This window comes from Balaenoptera borealis, assembly GCF_965194805.1.
Source record: "Balaenoptera borealis genome assembly, chromosome: 1".
NCBI lineage: Eukaryota > Metazoa > Chordata > Mammalia > Artiodactyla > Balaenopteridae > Balaenoptera > Balaenoptera borealis.
In genome coordinates, this window is record NC_138860.1 from 43804391 (window position 1) to 43816655 (window position 12265).

General features: G+C 35.2%; 1 protein-coding gene across 7 annotated transcripts in view; it reads left to right on the plus strand.

The window, feature by feature from the left end:
* The window catches only part of KCNK2 (potassium two pore domain channel subfamily K member 2), a 243378-nt gene that overhangs the window by 161318 nt on the left and 69795 nt on the right, over positions 1-12265 (plus strand). For all 7 annotated transcript variants that reach the window (XM_082401937.1, XM_082401939.1, XM_082401935.1 and 4 more), the window contains 2 exons: positions 6708-6868; positions 9103-9289. In XM_082401937.1, the coding sequence (XP_082258063.1) occupies positions 6708-6868; positions 9103-9289 (348 nt within the window). The remainder of the gene's footprint in view (positions 1-6707; positions 6869-9102; positions 9290-12265) is intronic.

Genomic DNA, 12265 nt, shown 5'->3' on the forward strand with positions numbered 1-12265 from the left:
TCTTTATACCTTTTTATTGCATAATTTCACTAAAAATTTTGTTTTTATCTCTGGATATTCTAATATACCTCTTTCAAAATTTAAGTTCAGACTGTCCCATGAAATTATTCTCATTTAGATAAATTACTGCTTTAGTGGTTGTTTGTGTTTTTGTTTCTTAGCATTTGCATTATTCATAGACTTTTGTTTAGAGGCTTATGTTGAGTGGTTTATATTCTACTCTTTTTCACTCTCCTTTTACTTCTCACTCTTTATTTATCTACGGGTCCTTGCAGAATTTCCTGACACATGACATTAACATTTTATGTCTCAGTATAGACTATTTCGAGGCTTTTCTTGGGTCTGTCCTACTACCAGTGCTTAAATGCTGCATATTGAGAGTACCTGTGGCCTCTGAGTAGATTTAGTATTTGGATAGACCTAGCTTAGCCACTTCCTAGCTGGCTTGTTCTTATATTACAGAGATCCAAGTAAAATATGGGACCAAACTTATGCTAACCCAGCATAAGTGCAGTGTTTTAATGGGAGTATTCCTCACACACACATTGCTATTTTGGTTTTCAGTGTAGCAAATCTTTGTCTATTTGTGTACCTTCATTAATGTTTAAAGAAAAGTTGGTAGATATCGTATTTAGTTGATTTTATTCATAACTTGGAATTTTTTGAAGCAGTGCTTTCTTCATTTTTGTGTCTGCAGTATCTTGCACAGTGCTTGGCATGTAATATTTATTGAATACTTTTTCATCAGACAGAATTAAATCATACTTATTGCTGTGGTGATATTTGATTTCTGTGTAGAGCTTGCTACCTTATGATATAAAATTGATCAAAAGTAAAATAATAGTAATGCATTTTTTCTTATCTAAATTTCTTCTCCGTGAGATTGGGGTAATAGAACCTACTTCCTAAATTTTTGGTCAGAATTACTTAGATGTGTATTTTAAGCTGGATTTAACTTTAGAATGGACTATATGAATGCAATTTCAATTTATTGTTGCTTTTATCCTTGCTATTGTCAGTAAATGTAATCATAAACTACTGTTTCCACATTGGAAGCTGACTAAGAGATTAAAGATCTGCATGAACTGCCTATTAGTCAAATAGTGCTCTTAAATCTAGAGTATGTATGCTGCAGCCAACAAGTCTAAACAGTTTAACTATGTTACTTAATTTCAGGCAGTCTGAGGCAGAGGGTAGAAAGGCTGCTATTATCCAACAGTGTTGCTTATTACAGGTTTAGCCTGACGTTTTTCAGTAGAAGTGAACTTATTTGTGAAAGTTGGCCACTTGACTGTCTTTCAGTAAATATTCCAAGTACTCATAACCAATAATGTATTTGGGGTTTATCAATGTATCATTATGGATATTTGATATTTCCCAGTAACAGGTATATTTGTAAGTAACAATCCAAGGTCTACATATTAAGGCTGGAGACGAAAGGCAGAAGTCTAAATTTGAACATCTCAGATCACAAATGCAGACATGATAGGTTCAGGACAACTTCAGCCCTGAAAGTGAAGTGAAAGTTTGCCTGTTTGATCAAGAAGAACCCTGGCAGGACCAGTAGCAGAGGCGATTGGGTCTTTTCTGCACTGCCTCTCGATAAAAACACTTTGCCTCTACATAGAATTTGTGTTCTTCTTTTGACATACAGCATCGTTATATTGTTGTGTAGTTGTATTTATCCTTCATTTCTTTATGGTTCTGTCCTAGGAGTTATATTTAGAGAATCATTCTCCTGTCCTTTCATGTATATTTTATGGTCACATTTTCTTTATATTTGATTATTTAATCTATCTGGTAGTATTTAGTGTATACCATGAGGCAAGGACATAATTTATTTCTAAGTGGCTTACTATTTACCCCATCATTGTTTACTTAATAATCAATTCTAATTGATTCTCTAACTCTACATTGATATGAAATGTCATATTTATCAAACAGTACATTCAGTTATATGCTGGGTCTTTTCTATGCTTTCTGTTGTTTTCATTCATTAATTTTCCACATAGTTTTAATTATTAAAACTATAGATAATGTAGTTTTAATTTGGAAGTAAATTTTGCCTCATGTTAGTCATGCTTTTAAATATTTATTGACTGTTATTGTTAATTTTATCCCAGATGAATTTTAGGATCATTTCATTAGGTTGTAAATATTTTAAAAACTATGGAATTTTGATTGCAAAGATAGTAAATTTAGTAACTAGTGGGAGAGAATTTTAGTTTTTTTATGAGTTCTTATACAGAAACATTGTATTTCTCTGTATGCTTTTATTTTTCTCTACCCTCTTTCTAAAGTTTTGTGAATTTTTTAGGTTTATATGTCAGTCAACCAGTCAAGAAATATTTATTGATTGTCAATTAATGCACTAATTAATAAGCCAGTAAGGTTTTGGAGTTATAGTTTTAACAACATATAAGTAAACAATAAATCCATCTCTACACTCATGGGACTCATAGTCAAGTGAGGAATATAAGTATTAAATCAATTGTTGCAAATAATTAAATAATTGCAAGTGTGCACAGTGTTTGAAGGGGTATTATTTATTTGTAGTATTAATAAATTCTGGCAGAAAAGTGACCTGTCCACTTGGGGCTGTTCAGATGGGGTGACATGTATGGGCCTCCTGCTAGGTAATCCACTTACAATGGACCTGCAATAGCTTTCCACGGAAAGCCCTTCCCTTAAGTGATGTGAAGACAAGATGATAGCTATTCTGGTGCTGTATTTATATAAATGTCACGGGTTGGCCTACAGGCTTCCATCCAGATGTCTAGCACAGACTATGTACGGTCTCTCAAATTTGACCCTGTCTTATTCTGTAGTGTATTGGCCAATATTAGGTAGCTGGGGGTGGGGGGGAGCCCTAAACTGTAGCGCTTGCCAATTTCTGAGGTGTAAGTATTCCTACTACAGTTGATTTCAAACTATCAATGTGAAGTCAGCTGACTTGCAGAATTCCTGAGAATTTAACCACTGATCTCTCAAGACAGCTTCAGGGTATCTTTGAAACCCCCTCCTCCTCCCAGGTCCTATCCTCTGGTTTCTGCCTCACCCCGCCTCCTCCAAGGTCAGGCCCCATCCATCTTCAGTCTTGTCTGTTCCCTTAAGCTCTTTGGAAGCTGGATTGACTGCCGCTCTTATAACTTTTTTGCCATGCATATGCGATGCTATAAACTGACAGCTGCTCTCCTCAGGTGAAGCATTTTGAGTGTGAACACCTTAATTTAGGAGTTAAAAGAAAACAAAATTTAATATTTCTTTTCCGTTTTCTTCTTGCCAAAACAGTCTGTTTCACCCTGAGGCAAGGAAGGTGCTGCTGACTAGCCACGGGGAAGGGTCAGGAAGTCCAGACAACCACTAAGATTAATATTTTAAAAGCTTGGCATACTGTATGGCTTAGAGTCAATGGACACTTTTTGTAAGTCCATTAATAACATCAAGTCATTTAACCAGGGTCTGTTCTTGGGTTAGACCCTGTGGTGTATCCGTGGAGAGAAGACCACTCTTATTTTACGCAGGGAAGAGGAGAAAACGTGAGGAACATCCCCTGAACAACCACGTGATCCTCTCACCTGGGCAGATGTTTAGGGTGTCGTTGGCATGCCCTTTATGTCAGAAAATGGCTAGGTGACTTTGTGTGTGTGCACTGGATGACTGTGTGAGGGCAGCGACCTCTGAGGCACAGAGTCAGCTGGAGAGCTCAGCGTAACGGTGTCGAGAGAAACATTTGGAAGGTGAAGCAGGAAGAGACTCAGAGAAGAATCATATCAGGATCCTTCAACCCTACTCCCTTCATTCTCCCTTCTGCTAACTTTGGAGATGATAAAGAGGAAGTACAGAGATGCCACAAGGAACTGGTCTCTGTTTTTTGATCCATGAAAGGTGATTGGCTTTCCTTACATCTAGAATTCTTTGGATTTGGGGCCATTTCATTTGTGATATAAACAGACTTTCTGAGGAAATCCTCTGTCCCCTTTTCTGAAGATGTTCCAGTGGCTTCTGGGCCAAATCTGAGTCAGTGATGGATGAAAAGTTGGAGCCCTTTTTTCCTATACCCTTTTAACTTGTGTGGGGCAGATCAAATTGAGCCCTCTGATACTTAGGCTTTTATTTTTTAAACAAACTGCAGAGCCTATTTATAGCAATGCCACAGTCAGTATAAAAAAAAACGTTGTATCTTTTCTTTTTGATCCTTGACCCTTTCTGGAAGTAGGTTACTTCTTATGGATATAACTTTGAAGACATTCGTCCTCTTATGCAAAAAGAGAAAATGGGATGGTATGGGATAACTCAGATGCCTGCCCTACTTCAGGTCACATGGTTATTCATCTGGAGAGGCAATAAAATAGTGTTGGATCTTAGCAGGACTCTCTGGAATAATCAGAGAACGCAGGTCAAAACAGTCCACACTGGGGGCTTCCCTGGTGGCGCAGTGGTTGAGAATCTGCCTGCCAATGCAGGGGACATGGGTTCAAGCCCTGGTCTGGGAAGATCCCACATGCCGCGGAACAACTAGGCCCGTGAGCCACAACTACTGAGCCTGCGCGTGTCTGGAGCCTGTGCTCCGCAACAAGAGAGGCCGCGATAGTGAGAGGCCCGCGCACCACGATGAAGAGTGGCCCCCGCTTGCCACAACTAGAGAAAGCCCTCGCACAGAAATGAAGACCCAACACAGCCAAAAATAAATAAATAAATAAATTAATTAATTAAAAAAACAAACAAACAGTCCACACTGCTGATTTAGCAAGGCTCTCTTGTTATTGGTATTCTGCTTATTGATGCTAGAATAGAGGACAGGGTTGAAATTGTTGAGTTCCATCTTGGATAGTGTACAGAAATGGTGCACCGTCCCAAATAGTCCAGTTTAAGCATTCTGTCTAACCTTTGTGATGGGCTTTTTCTTCTTCAAGTTACCTTGATACAAGACTTCTCGGCCTTTTTCACACTTGCCCTGGATGGACCTTTGTACATATTGCCCTGATGTTCAGCGTTCCAAGGCATTAGTAGATAAGAGCAGATGGAAGGTAAATGAGTTAAATGTGTAGACAGCTTACATCATGTTCCCCAAGCAGTCAGCAGGTCTGAGAAGCAGAAAGGCAGCTGTGAACTGGAGGCTGCCATGAGGAGTTAGGAAACCCTGCTATCAAGTTCTGTGAGGTGCACATCTATGTGAAAGGCCAATCAGACGCCAGCCCCCTTCTTTCCGACCAACACTACTTGAACCACACTCCTTTGAAGAGACTCTTACGTGCACCACCAGATCAACCACGATTCTCCCTGAGGCTGGGAAATACATTTCAGCCACAAAAACTAACCAAACTACTATTATACTGTGCTTACAAGTATGAAAATATGACCAGGAATTCTCAGACACTTGAAGAAAGTCACCTAAATAAAGGAAGTATAGGATTTCTCTCAAGGAATAGAGTTAATATATGGTACAACATTGTTAAAACAAAGAAATGAATGTAATTATTATTTTCATGGCATAAGAACCAACTAATGAAAACAGGCAAAGTTCTTGAAAATTAGATACATTTGAAAAAAACCACAACCCTCAATAGATGAATTGACTAGCAATGAATACCAACTTGACTGAGTAGGAAGAAGAGAAAGATGGAAATATTATGGGGAGAAAAATGTATGCACTAAAATAACCAAATATTAGCCCATCCCCTCCTCCCCCAGGGCAAGTTTTGTGAGGGAACCACATTAGGACTAGATTTGGGGGGATGATATGAATCCCTTTGATAATATATGCCCTTTTTGTTTCCAACAAATAGAACATCCAGATTATTTTCAAAAAACAATGAAACAAATACAAAAATTGGCCATTATAAGGCCACAAAGAAAATCTCAATAGATTCCAAAAAGTAAAAATCATACAGGCCATACTCTTTGACAGTAATAGTCGTAAAACTAGAAAGTAGCAACAAAATGCCAATCTTAAAATCCCGATCCACATTCTTGAGTAAAAGAGGAAATTAAAACTAAAATTCCAGATTAATTTAATGTGAAAGACAATGAGAGGATTACGTATCAAAAAAGATACTCTATGTACTTCTAGACAACATGCATTCTTTACCTCAAACATGTTTGTAGACATTGCTTTTGTTCTTAAAAAGGGGGGGAATAAAGTTGAGCTGATTTAATCATAACAAGTAGAGCCATCCTTGCACAAAATTGAAAAGCCTTCAGAATCCTCAGAACTTTAAAAAGGTTTGATAATTTTAAGTTTTTATTTATTGCTTTTTGGTAGGTACTTGAATGGAAACAAAATTTAAAAGTTGTTATTAAACTTTAAACTAAATAATTTAAGCATATTTGAATACTCTTAAATGAAGGCAATACACTCTTATTAAATGGCAACGAAAACTTTGTAGTCAACAGGATTAGCAGTATAGAGAGGTAGAGGTAAATTTAATGAAAACATTGACTTTATTACATGTGTTACTCCCTCAGTTTTCATCATCTAGTTTAATTGGAGCATTAGCTATATTTTGTAGATTGTTAAAATATTTGTTTATAAGAGGATTTTACATTAAAAGCTTATGTGGTATAAAGCGATTCTTAATTAGTTGAAATCTAGGATTGATGTCTTATAATATTTGGGAATTTCTGAATCAATCTTGAGGTCATATGTTTTAAACTATTACTCATTTATAAACAGCTGAATTCTTCTTCTTCTTTGTGTTTTTTAGGATTTGGAAACATCTCACCACGCACAGAAGGGGGAAAAATATTCTGTATCATCTATGCCTTACTGGGAATTCCCCTCTTTGGTTTTCTGTTGGCTGGAGTTGGAGATCAACTAGGAACCATATTTGGAAAAGGAATTGCAAAAGTAGAAGATACATTTATTGTGAGTACAATAGCCTTTTAACTACATATGTTAATCATTTAAATTTTAAAAATATTATAACTTTTCTGTTCACCTCAGATACAGTTAGATGTTCAGTTACTGGGTTTTCTATAACAATTTATATGTACCTCTATTTGTAAGTAACTCACTGTATAGTTATTTTTATACTTCTTCAAATGAAGAATTTTTATACTTTCTCATTAATGAATGAGAAAAAGCAAAATATATGGAAAAGAAGTAGAAATCTGGCAGTCCTGGGTTCAAATTCCAGATGTATTGTCTCCTAGCTATATTCACTTAAGCTAGTTATTTTACCCTTTAATCTCCATTTTGCCATTTATATAATGTGAACAGTGGTACTGATGATGAGGCATTACTCTGAGAGTTAGAGATATTATAAGTGAAAGCCTAACATAGCTAGTAAACTTCAAATAGCCCTTTTGTGAAGGATCAAATAATACATAGCAAACACGATAAAGGGGATCATATAACTTAATTTAATAATGTTATTGATAGAGATTTAACTAAGGGATGTAATTTAGTAGAACCAAAAGTGATACACATGAAGATGTTCATGGGTATATTATATTCAATAGAAAAAATGAAAATGCTCTAATTAGATTTTAAATGAAAAATAGTATCATGATGACAGGCTTCTACTCTTGAAAATAAATTATGAATAAAGAAAATAATTGTGTTAGAGACTGAGATTATAAATGGTTTGTTAGTACTGTCACTACTATTACAATACATTTTATTTATTATTCAATAATTTATCTTTTCATAAAAAATTCGACAAAGTATTTAACTCTATTGATGAAATAAGACCACTGAGTATTAGTTTTTCAATTTAAATTATAACTCCAGTTTTAGCATTAGATATGTTTCATATTAAGTTCAAAGTTCATTCTCAAATATTTTTACTGTTAGAGTAAAGAAGGCATGGTTCTTCCAAACTAGTTGTTTTATCCTTTTTTGGGTGTTATACTTTTCTTATATTGATATTAAAAGTATCTTGTATTACATTAACTTAGAGGGCAGGTTAGTGGCATGAACTTGATAATGCTGAATTGTTCTTCATTCATTCATTCAACAGATGTTTGAGTGACTACAGGATGCTGGAGAATGTTTTTCATGCTGTATCCACATCAGTGCATAAAATAAATCCCATGCTCTGGTAGTGAATACATCCCAGTAGTCAAGGTTCAACATTTAGTACTAAGCTCTGTTCTGAGAACTTTACAAACATGAATTCATTTAACTCTCATGTATATGATAAGGGTGATAGACTAGAGAAACTTTTATTTCCACTTTCCATTTGATGGTTTTATAGATCTTTATCTCTAGAAAATGTTCAAGCTCTAAAATTCAGTGATTTTTATATGGTGGGGATGTGACATATAATTGTCATGGTAGATAAGACAGATCCAGGGAGATGAAAATATATAGTGATAATGACAAAAAGAGATATGGAGATAAATGGCTGTATGTACATACTTCACTTACTATGTTATGCTGTAGAGATTTCTGAGAAGGGAAGGAGTGAAAAAATATGGGTCCTCTGAGGGCAGCTGTAGCTTAGGGGTGCTGAAGACTTATCCTTGCCTACATACCATGTCTGGTATATTTAGTTGTACAGCTTAAGGCCATAGAACAGAGAGGTAGTTCATCTGGTTCACATGGGAATCAACTGTGGACTTTAAGTCTGTTAGTATTTCACTTTAACCAATTGAAGAATGCTAGGAAAATGTGGTAGGAGTGAGAGGGAAAAGTCTTCATGAAATTAATAATTTTATCAATTATCAACAGTAGATATTTAATTCATGGTTTAGTTTTCTCCATTTCATATATTTCTAGATTATCTTTGGCATGCAATGAGTTGTATGCCTATAGAATAGAAATATTTCAAAAGTAGTTCGGGTAAACAAAGAACAATGTAAATCTGAAATTTTATTCTCAGAGCAAATGTAATTTACTTTAGAAAGTAATTTACCTGTTGTAAAGCTATGTAAGGGTAAAGTAGCATCATTATTAGCATTGGTTGTTTTCAGTTATTCATGTTATACCCAATATTTGTAAGTAAAAACAATTAAAATTAATTATAAGAGGGAATAAAATACCATTCTCATTTACTAATTTGCTAATAACAGTGTATTGATATATAGGTCAACTTCACAGGTACACTGATAATCTATCTCAATCGATTTCTCCCTCTCTCTCTCTCTCATCCTTAGAAGTGGAATGTTAGTCAAACCAAGATTCGAATCATCTCAACAATCATATTTATACTGTTTGGCTGTGTACTCTTTGTTGCTCTGCCTGCAATCATATTCAAGCACATAGAAGGCTGGAGTGCCCTGGACGCCATTTATTTTGTGGTTATCACTTTAACAACCATTGGTTTTGGCGACTACGTTGCAGGTAAGTTTTTGCTGGTACTAACACTGCTCTCCTAACCCTTCTCCTTTAGTTAGACTTTTCTCTTGGGTTTGCAGGACAACACAGTGACTGTCTTTGTTTCCCAGGGCTGTCGTAACAAAGTACCACAAACTGGGTGGCTTTAAACAAAAGAAAGTCATTCTCTCATAGAAGTTCAAAATCAAGATGCCAGCAAGGGCAGGATCCTTCTGAGACTGGTAGAATCCTTCCTTGCTTCTTCCCAGCTTCTGGAGGAGGAGACCATCAGTCCTTGCTGGTCCTTGGCTTGCAGCTGTGTCATTCCCATCTCTGTTTCTGTCATCACATGGCATTCTCCCTGTTTTCCTGTTGCTGTGCCCAAATTTCCCTCTTCTTATAAAGACACCAGTCATATTGAATTAAAAGCCCACTCTACTCCGGTATGAATTCATCTTAACTAATTACATCTGCAAGGGCCTTATTCCAAATAAGGTCATGTTCCAAGGTACCAGGGACTTCGACCCATATTTTTGGAAAACACAATTTCATCCATAGCAGTGACAGAGCCAAAAAAAAAAGGGGGGGGGGGAGTCATTCCATGACAGTGAAGGTAAGCAAAAAGGTACAGTTGAATATTTATTTTTCATTCTATGAAAGAAATTTAAATTGCTGGTTGTTCAGAATTTATAGTCCCACCCTAATTTCAGAAACCATTTATCTGCCTCTTATTTATTTATTTTTTAGTGGTACAAGAATTCAAGTTTAAACCATCTTTGCTCTTTTTACTAGGCCTTTTCATGTCTTAGTTTTTTTCCCCCAGTTTTATTGAGAAATAATTGACATACATCACTGCATAGGTTTAAGGTGTACAGCAGGATGGTTTGATCATGAAATGAAATGATTACCATAATAGGTTCAGGTAACATCCATTCTTCTAATGCAGTCTGCCTTGATCTCTGGGGTGCCGAGGGTGCTTCAGCCTCACTTCCACGTCCTAGGATTCTGTCAGTTGTGTCTTGCCCTCGAATAGTTGTTAGTTGTTCTTCTCATGAGGGGGAGCAAAGTCAGGAACAAGCTATGTCACCATCTTGGTGACATCACTCTCTTATGCTTTAGTTTTAGAAACACGTGCAAACTTTAGAAGATGTTCTTAGCTACTTAAAACCTTCTTCTCTAAGATATTTCTCTCCTTTAATTTTCAATTCTAATGTCAATGTTCTGACCTTTTTAATATTTTGTCCACATTTTTAAATATATGGTTTTTAAAAAATTTCTCCTTCTCTATATATGTTATTTCAGTTGCTGTTTGCTTTATTGTTGTATCTCTTAGGTCTTACATTCCTGTCAGTTCACCTCTCTCTTTTCTGGTTATGTTATCCAATTATTATTACTGTTCTAACTCCAATATTAAACAAATTGTGGTAATAGTGGTAAAAGTAATATAATAATGCTCTAACATGAATCAGTTTGACCAGCTCCTGAAAATCTAAACCATTCTTTTTTTAAAAAAAAAAAAATCAGTTTGAAGTGTTACAAAAACATGCTAATAAACATTATAGTAGGAATGTGCTATTAAATTTCCCAGAATAAACTCACTAGGCTAATTCAGTTTTGAGGGTTTTATACTTTCTGGTTGTTTACTGTTCTTTCTTGACTCAAACTTCTTACTTAAATATTATCAGAAAAGAAAGTATGTTGTGTAGTTTTATAAAAATCTCAGAGAAGGCATCTGTTTTTATTATTTGTTAATTACAGTTTAACCTGGCAAAGCCCTTCTTTCTGGGGAATGTATAATACCCTTGAAGATGGGGATATTTTTACAAGCAAAGCTTTGCTTTGGGTCAAAAACACTACGTACACATCTCTGTGCTGGATGGAGGCCCTGAGAAAGGAGGGTACATCATGCTGATGGAGATTTTTTAGTTTTCTAATTAGCAAAATGCAGAGAGAAGAATCTCAGAGATTTGCAGCTCCATGTAGGACGATAAGCTTCTGTCCTAAAATACCCATTTTTCTACCTTTCATTGACAACATAGATATAATTCGCTTAAGTAGAAGTTGAAAGTAATTTAATGTAGCAGAAAGTGAGACACAGTGATGATAACAAAATGTATACTGTGGCATGTTAGTCTTAGGCTGTTGTACCACTTTATAAATATAATTAACAAGGTCTTATAATTACTGTGGAATATATAAGTATTAGGTGATGAGTCTTCCATTTTCAGGCCAACAGCCTTGTATTACACATGTTATTGTATTCAATTTAATTTTTAATGTTTTATGGTAATGCATAGGTATGTTTATTTATTAATGTATTTATTTTTCGACTTTATTGAGGTACAGTTGACAAACAAAATTGTAAGATATTTAAAATGCACACTGTGGTGTTTTCATAGACATATACATTGTGAAAGGATCCAATTAATTAATACATCCCTTACCTCACTTTATTCATTTATTTGTTTGTTTAGTGAGAACATTTACGTTCTTTTATCTTAGCAAATTTCAATGATATAATACAGTGCATGTTATTTTAAATACGTGTCAGTCTAGTGTGTGACCCTCATAATCTGAGACTCTCTAAAAAAACAGAAATTATAAATTTAAAAAAAGTGGGTGGAATCTTAAAATAGTGTTTATTTTTGACCACAGTATAAACTGGCTTAGAAAAAAACGAACAAATAGTTTTACTTATGGTTTTGTAGATGAAGAAAAAAAAATTTCTTTTTTAATTTCCTTTAGGAGATCCACACTCTGACACTGGTTAGATTATGTGAGTCTATTAGTAGCCACTCTCAGCTGCCTGAGCAGTTAAGTTCAATGAAAATATCTTGTATATCAGTAGGGACCCTCAATACAGAGTCATGGTCACAGTACTGTAGGGGAACAGGGAAACAAAATATTTGCGTGGCATTAAGTGTAGTCTAATAAACATCTTTATTATTACTAGGATTTTATTTTTATTATACCTCTCTTTAAACCCATTATTTTAATTGTATT